General features: G+C 30.1%; 1 protein-coding gene across 2 annotated transcripts in view; it reads left to right on the top strand.

Annotated features, from left to right (window-relative positions):
• LOC107439637 (uncharacterized) overlaps positions 1-9,751 on the top strand; it is a 42,707-nt gene extending 32,956 nt beyond the window's left edge. Inside the window, exon 3 of one of the 2 annotated variants that reach the window (XM_016052303.4) lies at positions 7,850-9,751. In XM_016052303.4, coding sequence (XP_015907789.1) covers positions 7,850-9,439 — 1,590 coding nt within the window. In that variant the 3' untranslated portion in view covers positions 9,440-9,751. The remainder of the gene's footprint in view (positions 1-7,849) is intronic. The other variant, XM_016052302.4, reaches the window with a different exon arrangement.
• The last annotated feature ends 7,011 nt before the right edge of the window (positions 9,752-16,762 follow it).

The raw sequence follows: 16,762 nt of genomic DNA, 5'->3' as shown, positions 1-16,762 counted from the left end.
CTGGATCCTACCACGTGATTATCCAACCAATAAAAATTTATTGACAACAATGAAAAACTGCGACACCATCATTAGATTTTCATATATATAGTTATATTTTGTCCTTGCCTGTGACTTTACTTTATTTGATTAAGGAAAACATGCGTTTAGTATTCATCCCATTAAAATAAAGATCCATTATTATGATGCTGTTGCTTGAGATCAACCCACGATTGTAAAAATTGACCACGATCACATGATATTCTCTGGTACCGATTTTCTTCCTTCAGAGGGGGACCGTAAGAAACCTTTTTTACAGTATGTATATTTATGCTTCTCATTATGAGGCATCGATTATACTAATATAATACATTGTACCTATATTTGTACATTTGGTACCGATTAAAACTGCATCAATTTCCGTAATACCAGTTGTGACTATTACCAGAACTAATTAAGCTTCATTGGCGTCAATCATATATGGTGATTATAGTTCTTAAATAGCTCATGTTGCTCATTTTTTAATCCAGTTAGTACTCATTACCAAAATTAATTAGACGTAATTGGCGTTTTGGGTAATGATAATTTTCCCCAATTTTTTTTTGTTTTACGTTACATTTTGCTTTCCTGCACAAAATGCATTACATTTAAAAACTTGAAATTACGACGGTATGTTGAAAAAAGTAAAGTGACGGAATAAAATTTAAGTTTTGACAATTAATTTTTAAAAAAACAAAACAAAGCAATGGTGTGAAAGCGAAGCAATTGCGGGGATTGGTGCTAGCAAGCGAGCTGGAGACAAAGCCTCCAAATCTGCTAAAAAAACATATTTTTCATTTTCTTCCATGTGGATAGTAAATATTTGAAATAAAACTATTATTTGATTTTACTTTTTTTTCATCAGTGTTACCCATAAATTCATATTAGTTACCAAAGAAAAATTGGTGAGGTATAAATTCTCAAAAACACACAAAATATAAGTATAGGACAGGGCACACACAATTTATGACGAAACACTTAGTATCATTTTTTAGTGCTCTTTCATTCAACAGTCATGGTTGGAATGCTACATAATTTTATCACCGGCTAGAGGACGTAGACAGCGCCTGAGCTGGTACACCTATCACCAAACTTTCACAGCACAATCAAAAAGAGGACTTGTTGACTGAAAGCCCTCCCAAATTTTATTGCGTCTTGCTGCGGATGTCATGCCTGTTGTTTAGTCGGCTTCCAGGATCGAACTCAGGACACCCAACTCTCCAGGAGTAAGCGATGCTTTTAGAGATTGCGCTACCCGAGCATTGTGAATGCATTTTTTTAAGAGTGAAATGGAATATTTAGAAACAGTTTAGGATCTGAAATATAGTATTTAAAAGGTAAAAATATGTTGATAATTTTTTAAACTGTTCAAAACATAATAAAATATCGGTTCGGTTCCCAGATATTTCCAAATATACACCGGTAGCAGCAGTCAAGTATTTGTTACTTAGTTTTGGAGAGAGGCCTACATTTGTGAACTTTTATGCCGCCAGTTTAGAATAAAAAATGTCAGAGATCTCAGAAACATATTGATAATCAACTGCAGAATCTTCGGTTTTACAATTAACGTATTTATGCACAAAATAGCTTTTATTTTTAATTAATTTTTTTAGAAAACTTATTATGACTCAATTGGTGATCTATTAATTTTTATTCAGTTTAAATAGCATGAATCTTGATAAATATACAGATTTCCCTCTCATAGAAAAATGAGATATTTAAGAAAATTACTTTTTTAGTAACCGACGGTCAGGATTTGAATACTAAAATCAAAACCAACCTTAATAATTGTATTCACTCCAGCTATTAATTTTTTTTAATTAATTCAATTTTGCGTCTTTTTAAGAGCATTAAAAACCAAATTTGAATTGTTTGTTTTATTTCTTTTAATAATACTACTTTAAACTGCGTTTTTTTCTTTTAAGTATATAATATGAAAAATGTGTTTGGATTTTCTGATTTTTTCGAATTCTAGTATGCAAGGCTTGCGTAAAAATTTAAAATATATTTGTTTCTTTTTTGTGACATAATAAAAATCTTTTTTTTCTTCAGTTAATGTTCAGAATGCATAGAATAATTTTTTTTATTGAAAACTCATTTTTCTTTTCTTCTTCAAAAGGATTTTTATCTAGTTATTAAAAATTTTTTGAAGTATTCTGAATCAGGGTGTCCGTGACGGAAATTAAATAAATACATAAAAAAACTACTCTTCATGGAAAAAGACATCAACATTTCAAACACAAAAGAAATATAATAGAGTATATGAAGCTTCGTTAGTCGCTGTTAATTTTGTCGAGAAGCAAGTTTTTATTATGTTCTCTAAGTAAAAACTAAATATTATACTGAATAAAAACTAAATATTATCAAATCTAATTTTTAAATGATCATGAAGTTAAATTTTTATTTCATTAATAGGCGGTTTCATAAATCGGGAAAATTATGATCAGCGATAATAAATGTATACTTTTTACATACTTACTGTTGGGGTCCAAAATATGACTACACTTTTGAAAAAAAAAATTGGCGATGTTCAAATTTTAATAAAAATTCTTTATAGGAAGCTGAAATAATATTCTAAATTACTTTGATTAGGCAGCATTCATGTACAAAAACTCAAATAAGATATTTTTTAAACGAGTGGGAGGTTTGTATAGCATAAAGCGCTAAAATGTACAGTGCGCAAAAAGTAAATGGACCACCCTGAATAACTTTTGATCTAATGATCGGGTCTTCACGTTCATTTACTTAATCCTAATGGTTCGTGGGGGTGACTTCAAATATGCTAATTAATTAGCCCTTAAGAATTTGTAAATTACGAAATTAGACACAAAAACGTACTTTTACTAAATAAACTAAATTAGACTCCTCCCTGACGAAAGTATTACGACCCTAGCGGCTACCCCTGATATTTTGCAGGTCAAAAATCTAAATCCGTCGAGAAAAAGGCATGTTTATTTAGAGAAAGTACGATTTTGTGACTAATTTCGTAACTAAAAAAAATCTTCAGCAGTAATTAATTAGTTATTTTAAAGTCACCTCATCGAACCGTTAGGATAGATAAAAATTATTCAAAGGCTATTTTTTTGCGCATTGCACTACCGAACGTTATTAAATGCTATACAATTTCAATCCAATGAAATTTATTAAAAAAAATTATTCCATTTTCATTTCGCGAAATAGAACTATTAATAACAATGATATATTTAAAATTGAAACTATTGTATTAGATAAAATCGTATGCTCAGCCTGTTCTATTGTTTAAGTTCATCTCTAAAACTTAATATTTTGTTTTGATATAATAATTCGTTATGATACGAATCTTAAGTTCTTGAAATCTCTCGCTTGTTACATTCATTTATTAAAAAATACAAGCGCAGGGTCACTGGTGTTCCACATTGATAAAATCATTCAATAACTTCGCAGTTTAAATATTGTATTGCAGATCTGGAACATGTCTCATTTAATTATATATCATTGAATGATTTATTTCTGTCATTTCGCTCATTGTTTTAGTTTAGTAGCACGCGATGTAATCCTATTTTTTTATAGGTTTATTTTATTTGCTTTCTTATTTGAAATGTTTATATAAACTGAATTCGTGAATAATTAAGTAAACGGTTCAATCGACAGTGACAAAAATAGACTATAGAAATCAACAACGATGAAACAAGATTATCAAGTTATATAATTTGTTATTGGATATTAAATTGTCAATGAATAATTTTTTTAGTTCAAGGAACTTATTGGGGTAATTAGTAATACCACACCTTTGTTTTATTGAAGCTTTTGAAACATAGCGTAATGATTTTAATTAAAATAATATAAAAATATTAGTAAATTCGACTTTATTTTATAATTAATACTACTCATTTGTTCAATTTTAAATTTGAGTTATAAAAATATTGTTTTTTTTTTTTTTTTTGCTGTTAGATTTCAACGGGAGTTTTATAAATATATTAAGATTTTAACCCTTCAACACTTGAATTTTTTAGATATTTGTATTTACCTCTTAATAAAAATAGCATTGAAATGAGAAATTTATTTAAAGAAAATTCGAACTGTTGCTCTTCTATTTTATTTTTACTTTTTTCCAAAAAGTAAAAGAATTCCACTTTAGATTTAGACAATTTATAAAAACAAAAATCGTAACCAGTGATATAGTTAAAAACTTAGATAAAAAAAGCATTGTGACCTTCTCATGTTTTTAACTAAACTCTAAATGACAATTTTTGAAAAAATAAATGTTAATTAGCAAAAGTGAGCAAAAACCATAATAAAAATTTAGATAACAAAGAAGCATAAATCACGAGAGCAGAACGATAAATATTTAGATTTTTTCAAGGTGTATTGTGAATACATACTTAATGACGAATTTCAACAATGATAATATCGAGATAGTGATTGAAAACCATAAATATCTAATGCAATACAGTCGCGATTATTACTTATAATAATAAGATCGTGATCAATATCAAAATATATTGCATACAATAATAATAAGAAAACTACCGTTAACTGTAATTCATCGAATACAATATTATTTTGAATTACGATAAATTCAGCTTATGTAAATAATAAAGTAATGTAAAAACAAATCAAAATAATGTTAAATATAAGGATGTATAGTGAATAGCAATGTATAGGGAAATATCCATATTTTCTGACGATATATCGTGATATTTAATTTACAATACCACTTAGCACTGTAATACTTTCAAGCGAAAACAAAAATCTATCTGAAATGAATTTTATAACCGAATTTTATAACCGTCGTTGAACAATCGACCCAATTTTGGGTTTATGACTAGTAATGTTTAACTCCGTAGCCTTGTAATTTTGAACCCAATCCAGAAGACAAGGGAGCTCCTGAATCAAGTATTGGGAGAAATGTGACGTCGCGGAAGACTTTTTGCTGGAACTAACCTGCATTTGCGTTACATGGAGAGGAAAACCACGAAAACCTTCCATGGCAAGGGAACTCTAACCTATGATCCGTCTACCACTGAGAATATTTTAAGTCAGCACGGTGCAAGCCGGTTGTGGAATTCGAATCGATCAATCATCGCTGGTATTCGAACCCGGTTCACCTTATTGGATGGCGAACGCTCTATCCCCTGAGCCACTACGGCTCTTCTAAAATTAATTAGATAATTGCGAGAATTCAGTGAAATTTGAGCTGCTTTCTCCCCTCACCAGGTGTGAAAGGGTTAAAAAATTAAAAATTTATTTCGCCTTTTTGAATATAGAGAGCAAAATGCTTGTTTGTTCTTTATACAAATCTGTAATTCTAAAGAGATTTGCAACAAATCTGGTGCTTCAAATGCACAACTGTCGGCACCATTGAAGCAAAGCTTAATACAGATCATTTACCTTTAAAATATTTTTAAATTGCAGGAAGAAGTTAATATTGAAACACTTAAGGAGGATCATCGTGCGCACTTAAACCTAACAATAAATATTTTATTGTTAGAGGAAATTGATAAAAGAACTTCAACGTAGAAATTTATTATTGTCTTAATGCAAGTCATTAACGAAATAATAAGCTTTATAAATCCAAAAATAGACTATCAGAATCATCGCAAATGTTTCTATTTCTGTGTAACTGATTATATTACTGCATACATGAATAAAACAGATTAATTATTTATAATTTTTAAATAAACAATATGCAGAAATAAATAGGAACAAATATCCCGTCGTGTCCTCGATTCAAATCGGTTATCGCCAACTACTTATAACATATCCGACCTCAAATCTAAAATGATTCGCCAATTAATACGTTATCGCCATTATATGACTCATTCCACGTTTCATATCCATTAGGCGTACAACCTTTGCCTTTTACTTAAGGGATCTCTTCCGATGGAAAACTAAATGCAGATGTTATCCTAGTTTTCTCAACGCGCAAGGCTGCTTCCGGGCACGAAGTTTGGCGACGTGACATTGAAACAGAATGAAGTTGGTGAGAAGGAAAAGTATATGTGCCAATTTTGATGCCAAGAGTGACGGGTCGCGGCCCGTGAACTAATTAACTACCTAATTGTGCTGAGGTATTTGATATTTCGGTCACGCAGGACCATATTGTTTCGGGACTCTGCCATTGAAAGCAAATGAAAGGCTTTCCGGCAGATAATGACGTTTATTGGTTATCTGAGTTGTATCGAGTTTTTTTATTAGGGTTGGTGTCTTGTTATTTAAACTGATGTAGATTTGATTTGTTATTGTTAGGATTAGAGTGGTATATTTATGGCTGATTGAAAGATGAAAGACCTGTATGCAAATATTTATCCGAGTCTATTGAAATAGTGTAGGATTAAAGAGTGTCGTTTAATTAATAACTTGTAATGTTTACAAAAATAAATAACAAGATTACCATAAAGGGGTTTGTTTACTGTAGAAGGGGAAAGAATCAAGATTTTTTTTTTTAGCAAGACAATAGAATAAATCAAAATGCTGAAAAAAGGCTTTCTTAATATACAACTAGTGGACGGTTATAAGAATTAGTTTTTTTTTTAGAGTGATACAAAGAAAAAAAAAGACTTTTCTTTGATCAAACCGTTTTTTGATCGATCTTTCTAAAGAGTTTAACAAAAAAAAAAAAAGAAAAAAAAAAAACTATGCAACAACTTAAAAGATGTTTTATTTCATTTTATAACCAGCGTTAAACAGCCGACCGGATTCTGAGTTTACGACTATCAATGTTCAATTCCACAGCCCTGTAATTTTGAACCCAACACTGAAGACAAGGTAACTTCTGGATCAAACATTGGGATAAACTAGCCTTCGTAGAGGCCTTTTTGATGGAACTAACACGCATGGAGAGAAAAGCCAAGAAAATCTCCCACTGTTAACCTGACGGCCAGGGGATTTTAACCCATGATATTTTGCGTTAGCACTGTCGTCGGTGCTCGTCTGGAGCAGAATTCGTATCAACCAGAAACTGCTGGTATTCGAACTAGCAGTGGCTGGTTCCTCTTTGTGAGGCTAACGCCCTGAGCCAACACGACTCAATTAATTGAAATTAAGTACTTCAGTAAATAATGTGATTTTTAGGTATGCAGTTTTTATTTGAAGTCAATCGATAAAGATTTGTTTAAGATATAAGTTTGGATCACTTAAAAATGTAGCTTTGAAAAACATACTTTTGAAGTTTTCAGGACCTACGCAATTAGTGTAGCAGGCAGTGTGAATAATGTTCACAATTCAAATATTTAGATATTTTTCCTGCTCTCGAATCTTTGGGTACATCATTTTAAGGTATTAAAGACCCTTTTGAAAATTTTTTTCGAAGGTTTTTTTCGGGATTTGGAGTGACATTAAGAGGGAGAAATATTGTAGTCGATAAAATTATCGATATTTCCCATAGCGCATGCAGTCCGCGAAAACAGTCTGGCTACCTTTAATAAATTTTGATTCGCAAATCAAATTCAGAATTTCAGAATTATTGGTTAACGTTAAATTACAAGTGTCATTTGGTAGCAAATGTTACTTTTTTTATTAAAAACAACATAATTTATAATTAGTTTTTGATAATATTTAATAATAACGCTATTATAATCATAATTTATATTAGAGTTCAGCTATTATATCTATATATATAACTATATATTATATATTACTATATTATATCTATATATTATATATTACTATCTATATCTATATATATATTTATATCTATATATATCTATATCTATATATATATTTATATCTATATATATCTATATCTATATATATCTATATCTATTTATTTTTGTTATATATCTTTGTTACACGAATTAAGTTCCAGTTATTCGTCCTTCAAAATTTCTAATAATTTAATTTTATATTTCAGATGAGTTGTCGAATATCGGAAGTAGAATCTCAACCTCCAAGGCCTAAGTCTCCATGCAGATTTACCGATTCTCCCCAGCAACACCCTAGCGGGTGTATGTTTCGAGGAGTAGAAGTGGATTCTCAACCTCCACCTCCAAGGCCTAAATCTCCATGCAGATTTACCGATTCTCCCCAACAGCACCCAAGTGGGTGTATGTTTCGAGGTATGGAAATGGAATCCCAACCACCAAGACCCAAGTCTCCATGCAGATTTACTGATTCACCACAGCAACACCCCAGTGGGTGTATGTTTCGAGGTATAGAAATGGAATCTCAAACTGCAAGACCCAAGTCTCCATGCAGACTAACTGATTCACCCCAGCAACACCCCAACGCGTGCGTGTTCAGGGGATTGGAAGCGGAATCCCAACCTTCAAGGCCGAAGTCCCCATGTAGGATAGCAGAAGCACCCCAGCTACACCGCATACAAAACAACTATATGATGTTAGATCTCAGAAAGCAAATTCAGTGGCAAAGTCAGGTGATAAGGGATTTAAAAATCGAACGGGATCGGCTTACGAAGGAGCTTGCCTCTCGCCTATTTTACGTCGAAGCACAACTACGCAGGGAACAAAAACATATAGAATCATTATTGAAAGAAAAAGATCAGTACATCCGCTTTCAGGGATTGCAAATTGAATCCCTCAAAACTATTTTGTCTAAAGTCGATTGGGATTATAGGCGGCACCAGGACTGCAACCAAAAGTCACGATCCGCTACGACAAATTTATCTGTAAGACGTGGGAAAGTTCCACCGCCATTGGATAAGAGATTTTCCTATGCCCTAGATGAATACATGAAGGACCACGGTGTCGTGTCTAGAGCTCAACCAGTTATTGTGCAAGCAGATTCTGAGGGTGATAAGAAGCCACAAAAACAAAAGGATACATCCTATGGTTGTTTCCGCGCTCGAAGTCTGCCAGAATTGCGCATTGACAAAACTACGGAGAACAGAAATCCATCTTGCAGTTTCAGTTCGTATTACCAGTCCATATCCGATTTGGGATTACCTCAGGATATCATCGACGAGCTGGCATCTAGACGCTGGACGTCAGATTGCGATTCGGAGCACTCCGACTCATTGGATTCTGGGATATCCAGCCCCAGCATCAAGTCACGAAACATGCACGCCTTTCCCATGCCTCCCGTATCAGGTGCAGGGAAAGTCAAGCAAGACAACTCTTCTCAAAGACGTTGTTCGATTGGCAATTTTCTCAATCGCACTTTTTCTCTGTCATCGTCACAGTTGGATAAAATTAAAGATAACGAAGAGTATCAAGTGAAAAATGTCCCAAGTCGCAGACATGGCTCGTTTTCTGTTTCGAAAAACAAAAGTTTTGACCATGATTGCCATGTTGTGAGGAAACCCGAGGAAGAGCCTAAACCTCGTAATCGATTCATTAGTTCTGCTAATCGGACTTTTGGAACGAATCATAGATCTGTTACTAAGCCTCGTGATATCAAGTTTAGAAAACTTTTTAAGTTTCGACGTCGTAGTGAACCCATAGATCAAGGAGCAATTAACCCTGAAGATTACATGACAGTTTAAGAGTAATTTGTTTAAGAATATCTCTATTTTAAATTTTTATTGGTATTTTTTTTTTACATTAATTTTATATATATGTATTTCTGATTTTTAAATTCGTATACTAGCATTAATATATATATGAAGGGCTTGGTACAATATAATGAAAAGTCACATTTTAAATTTCTTCAAGAAAACGTATTCAGCGAAATACACTGCAATTTAACTGCGTACAACAAGATGTGTCGGTGCATTGTGTTGTAATCTAGTGGAAATCCTTCTAACTTGTAAAATACCTGTCCAAAAAAAAAAGGAAAAAAAAAAGAAAAAAAAAAACTAAGAAACTGTTTTTTACAATACTGCCCTAAACCCTTTACTTAATAGTGGTATTATACGAATTAAAAAAACGAAAATTGTTGTTATTTGTAAAATATTAGGTTTACCTACTTTTTTTTGAAGCAGCATCATTTTAAATTTTAATAACACGAATATATTAAATTTCTTATTATGGATTTGAATACACATTAGAATGAGTACCAATTACTTTTTCAATCCCATATTGTGTATTATTTTTAATTACACGAATATATAAAATTTCTTACTAGGGATTTTTATACACATTAGAATGAGTACCAATTACTTTTTCAATCCTATATTGTGTATTATATTTAATTACACGAATATATTAAATTTCTTATTATGGATTTTAATACACATTAGAATGAGTACCAACTACTTTTTCAATCCCATATTGTGCATTATTTTTAATTACACGAATATATTAAATTTCTTATTATGGATTTGAATACATATTAGAATGAGTACCAATTACTTTTTCAATCCTATATTGTGTATTATATTTAATTGCACGAAAATATTAAATTTCTTATTGTGGATTTTAATACACATTAGAATGAGTACCAATTACTTTTTCAATCCATATTGTGTATTATTTTTAATTACACGAATAAATTAGATTTCTTATTATGGATTCTCCTACACATTAGAATGAGTACCAATTCCTTTTACAATTCTATATTGTGTATTACGATATTGTTTTGGTTATAAAATCTGACTATTCCATTACATATTAAGTTAAATAAATAAGAGATACGTCAAAGGAAACAATGATTATCGAAAACAAGGATAATGACGAAACAAATTCAAAATGTACTCAATACAGTGCGACACATGACAAAGGGGGGAGGAGGTATGGTGAAGTATGACACTGTGACAAATGGGAGGGAGAAGACAAAAATATTGAAAGAAAGTTTGACATCAACAATGAACAATTCCAATTTGGGAATAATACAGTACTCCCTACTTTGATGAGCATTATCAAAAATCGGAGGGAAAAAAATTAAAGGGATGGAAATAATCGAACACGGAATAAATAGGGCAATGTAAGTACCACAAATACTTAAAAATAATTTATGATGATTTGTGCGAGATTTTCATTCATATAAATTTTTTTAGAAACCATTTTGTACGATTTTTTGAAACAAGGTTTTGATGTCTTAGGAAATGAATATTGGCCACTAAATTTTAAAGTAATGACGACGCAGACAAGTAAAAGAAACTATGTAAATAATTATTTGTTATCAATAATCTATTCTATTTACACTTTGTAATTTTATTTTAATATTGAAACTGAAATAAAATAGTATATGACTTATAGAAGTGATACTAGTTTTTGATAGAGCTAAATTTATCCTTCGTCACAGGCTTAAATTATGTTAAATTTTAGTAATGATTAAATAAAATTAGATGCGGTGATTTCTTATTTATTAAAAGATGAAGAATCTCTTTTTTAATAATGTTTAAAAAAAAAGAGCAGTTTTTGAATTGTTTCACTAAATAATAAAAAAAAGTGACCTTTCGGTTAGTTTTTATTCATAATTATAAACTAATTAATGCAGTTATTCACAGTTTGTAAAACAAAAAAGTAAATTTCATAGCATATTTTCGTTTAACTTTTAGTAATTTGGACAATATTTAGTATGGACAATATACAAATTAATGATTTGCGTACTATATTGAGAGATCGAAAATACAATTACGTAAATAAAAAAATTCCTCTTCACTGCTATTAAAAAGGAAATCCCAGTATCAAGAGAATTCCTCATATGTCTTATTTTTAACTGTCAAATATATATTTAATTGTGTGAATATTATATTTAATTGTGTTGTTGTAATAATTGAAGTTTTTACTTTTATTTCCAATACACATTAGATAATAAAAACTATTAATATTATTAATTAACAATTGTTTATCTTTAATTTAATTGCATGCTATAATTCATTAAAAATGTATTCTCAAAGGCATTTGGCATAAGGTACTATTCAAATTACCATTAAGATTTAAGTTTTGAATGGTTGCTGTTTACTTTTCATACTTTGTGAGCTAAATGTTGAATCGTTTTTAAGTTATGAGATGACGTGAATAAATAATAAAGGTTCATGGGGAAATTAATGAAAAATAATTTTCGCAATATATTATTTCAGCTATTGCTTTTTCTTTTTTTTTCTTTTATAGTTTCCTAGAATTTCCATCCTTTGTCACCGCTATCAAACAAAACAAATTATTTTTATAAGGTTTTATTGGAAGTAAATATCATTAAAAAAATCCGACAGATGTCAGCACTTATTTCTTTTTACTTTTGTTAAAAAAATGTATTACAGAAAAAGAAAGTTGTGGAAAAATTGATTTATATAAAACAAGATTTGCTAGTAGTTGACATGTATTGGTTTAATTAATATTTTGCGATTTTTTTGTTCAAATTAATTAAGTTTTTCCTTTATTGAAACTTTTTATGTTTGTTTGATTTTTGCTAAAATAATTGTTAGCAATGTGTATTGAATTTTATTAAATATTTCATGAATTGTGATTTAAGAACTAAGAACTCCGCTGGCGGATGAAATTAGATAGTGAAATTGTTTGATTGTCTTACATTATTGTACTGTTTTTTTTTTAATAAAGAATTTTTATTAAAAAAAAATTTCAACTCTTTGTGTTTGGGAAAATGTATTTTCATGAAAAAGAAGTGCAGTACAAATCAGTTGAATTAATGAGTTCGGAAACAAATTTAATTTATAATTATTTCTTTCCTATGAACATATTTATTTTTCTAACTCATCAGATCAATTTGTGTTAATGGATGAGTTTCCAATATTTATAGTACACAAAACATATTAAATTATTTGTACTTTAAATACAACAAATTTTTAATTTAGGCGTTGAATAAGTCCTTTTAATAAAAGTTCAGATTGAGGAAGGTGAGACTTTAATTTGAGCAAAATAAATCTTTTAAAAACTGAAAATCCGTTTATGCATTAAAAATATTAATTGTATATTTAAAATGTCTAAGCGTGTGCTGTGTAATTTGAGCTTTACTTTTTAAAATATAAGTGATTTCTTATATCCTTATTTAGCGACGACTAGTTACGATTTAGTTCGTTAACTGAGAAATAAAAGTATGTTTTTGTTATCACTCTATATTAATAACCAATCGAACTTCAATATTGCACACCAACTCAATAAATGGTTAGAATCCCAATAAACTCTAGCATTGTTTTCAACTCTCGAACAAAACGTCAATGATCAGCTCATTTTTAGAACCAATGTCAGATTTATTTTGCATATGTGGAATCATGCAGATAAAAATGCAAATAGTTTTGTAACGTCACCCTTCACCTATATTTATTATATATATTTATTCCTTTATGTATTTAATAATATAATAATAATATTTATATTTCGTTAAAAAGCAAGTTTCAATGTAAAAAAAAATATACGATGCACACAATTAAAAAGGAATATTCTGATGTATTCAAGGAAATTTTTTTAAAAATAATTCATTGCCAAGGGGAAATTTTATCTAATTCATTACCGCTACTAGGCAACTAATAAATGTTTGATGAAAATCCTTCGATTTCCACGATAAAATTTTCGTCCGTGGTTGTAAGAATGAAATTATGGGCGAAATGATTTCTATAATATACTACTGAAAAGCGTTCCCTCATTAGGGTTTTTACGCGTTTTTTTAAAAAAATCAAAGTGTACTAAAGAGCATTCATTAGTGTTTTTACGCTTTTTGTTAAAAACAAATATACTGAAAAGCGTTCCCTCATGAGCGTTTTTACGCTTTTCTTTAAAAAAATTAAATGTACTGAAAAGAGTTCATTGCTTAGTGCTTTTACGCTTCTTTTCTTAAAAATAAATATACTAAAAAGCGTTTCCTCATATGCGCTTTATATGCTTTTTTATAAAGAAATTCGATGAGCTGAAAAGTGTTGCCTCATTAGCGTTTTTATGCTTTTTTTAAAAAAAATAAATAAATGAACTGAAAAACTTTGCCTCATAAGCGTTTTTACGCTTCTTTTTTTAAAAAAATTGAATGTACTGAAAAGCGTTTTTACGCTTTTTCTTTCTAAAAATAAAAAATAAATAAATAAATGATAATTTTGTATCTACATGTTCTATGAAGGACTTAAGTCTTGCAAATGACATTTAAAGTAGAAGCTCTCGGCAAATTTTTTTTAAATAAAAAAAATAAATAAATAAACTGAAAAACGTTGCCTCATAAGCGTTTTTACGCTTCTTTTTTCGAAAAAATTGAATGTACTAAAAAGCGTTTTTACGTTTTTCATTCTAAAAAAAAAAAAAAAAATGATAATTTTGTATCTACATGTTCTATGAAGGACTTAAGTCTTACAAATGACATTTAAAGTAGAAGCTCTCGGCAAATTTTTTTTTAAATACTTAAAACTTTATGTTTTAATAAAATCTTGAGCCTTTATGACTAGAAATTGCGAAATACCTTTAAATGTGTTGCATCATATTAAAAAACACAAATTTCTAGCGGGATTTTAAAATGTTTTAATTGGGCCTTTATATAATATATTTTTATTTTGGCAATCAACTTCCTAAGCTTCGTTAATGGCTCTGCGAATTTCAGTTTAATTACGATGCAGATAAATAAAAAAACTTTGTGATATAAAATTCCATATTATATACAGATGTCTAGACTGACTAAGCAGCTTAACTTTTAATGCAAAACGAATATTTCGTAACTGTAATTAAGATTAATAACGGTTTATCGTAAACTTCTATAAGATTTAAGTAAAAAGATTTAAAGTCTTTTAGTTTATAGATTTAAAACCATACATGTTATTATTCAATTTCATTAAGAACAGTGAATATTTATCTTTTCTTATCGGAAATAATAAGTTGGTTAATTAGCGGAGGAATTTATTGGCGATCCTGAGTAACTTTTGATTTAATCATTTGTTTTTCAAGTACTAACAATTTTAATATTTCGAAAAATATGCTAATTCATTAGTGTCTGTAGACAAACAGTTCCCAAATAGTGTTCCAAGGAATTTTAGAGTTCCTTTGAAGGAACTTAAAAAAGAAAATACTGATTTTTGAAACCTGTTTGTATCCGCTCATTATTTATCAAATATATCGGTTATTTATTTGAAAGAATTAAAGCAAAATGTCAGTGTGTAAAATGTGTCATTTAAAAGAAAAAAAAAATAATTTCCACTAATTTTTCCCATCAATCTTATCAATTCAAAGAAAATATCGAATTTTAAAAATAAATGTTTCCCTGATAATCATCCTCTTTAGTTTTCATTTCAACGAAAACTATAAATCACCTAATCCATTTTCAGATAATAAATAAGCTGATTTATGGTCTTCATATGATAGCCAAAAGCAAATTTAGAACTGGACTAGAAGCCGCTTAATACCTGTGAATTGATCTGCCACTTAATTGTAAGATTATTACTGATAAAACGATTAAAAAATTCATCATATTTTTGATATTAGATTATTTATGACGATTATCAGTATTTTCTTAGTTCAAATGCTCGCAATTTTATTTTATTTTATAACCGTCGTTGAACAGCCGACCCAATTCTTTTGAGTTTACGACTACGAATGTTCAACTCAGTAGCCTTGTAATTTTGAACCCAATCCAGAAGACAAGGGAACTTCAGGATTGAGTATTGGGAAAAATTTGGTTTCGAAGAGGACTCTGTGATGGAATTTACCCGCATTTGAGTTACATGGAGAGGGACACAACGAAAACCTTAAATGGTTAGTCTGACGACAAGGGGACTCTAATCCATGATCCGTCTACCACTGCGATCGGAGCGAGCTGGGTGTGGAAATCGTTTCTACTTTCTACCAGCCCTGGGATTCAGACCCAGTACATAAAGCCACTGCGGCTAAATGCTTACACTTGCTAATGAACTTTATATACTAGCTCGGGGGTTCCATCAAAAAAAGATTGTTTATTTAGGGTTCCGTAATAGGAAGAAAATGGGAACTGCTGGTGTAGACAACTTTTTAAGCTACGAAATCAGGACTCAGTATTATTTCTGATAATACTTACCTCTATTTGACGAATATGGGGTTTTACACATTTTGGACTTTTCACCAACTGTTAAAAAAATACAGACACGGAAAAGCAGCATATTCATTGGCATATTTCATTATATTCATTGGCCTATTTCATTGTATTTTCAAAATCTGTAAGAGAATCAAAAAATTTCTCACTCTGTTGTAAATAATCTTCCATTTAAAAATAATTCCAAGCAAAAAGTGATTGTTTACAATTGTTTATTCTTATTCTTAGGCACTACAGCCGGTTACAGGCCAAAGCCGTCTCAGTCAGTTTACCCCATCTGGATTACCCCATCTAGATCAGTTTACCCCCTCTATTCGATGCTATATTTCTCCATGTGTTAACTCTTAAGTCTTTTAACCACTTCTCTAATCTATCTAACCATCTTGTTCGAGGTTTTCTTCTTTTTGCTTTTTCCATCTGGTGTTTTGAAGGTTATTTTTTTAACAGGATTTTCATCGCTATACTGAAATAGATGTCCTAGCCACCCTACTTGACTCATAAATATTATATTTAGTCTATAATGATGTAAATTACAAAAAGTTTTACAAAATTTTAAACTATGTAATTGTAAATGAAAAAAAAATAGTCACTGAAAAACTTTTTTGTTGAGAAATTATTTGACGGATTTCCTTTAAATTTTGTCATTTAAAATTAAGTAGAAGCACAAAAAAAAAAAAAAAAAATGAAAAGGTACTGAAAAATATTTTTGGTTATTGTGGAGTGGACAGTTGCCGATTCTAATAGAATACTTTTAACGAGAAGAATGAGGCATTAAAAAATACATGCGAAACGAATGCTTTTTAGTCCCAGTCAAGAAAGAAACTGTTTCTGATGATTTTAAGCCCTCTATTGCTCTTTCCTATCTCATTAAGTGGTGAGATTTTATCAACATTTTTGGATTTTTTCTTCTCATAAACATGAACTCGACTGA

This window comes from Parasteatoda tepidariorum, chromosome 1 (assembly GCF_982258835.1).
Source record: "Parasteatoda tepidariorum strain Cologne lab strain chromosome 1, Ptep-v5.0, whole genome shotgun sequence".
NCBI classification, from domain to species: Eukaryota; Metazoa; Arthropoda; class Arachnida; order Araneae; family Theridiidae; genus Parasteatoda; species Parasteatoda tepidariorum.
The sequence above is the reverse complement of the archived record's forward strand: the minus strand, read 5'-3'. Positions and strand labels throughout refer to the sequence as shown.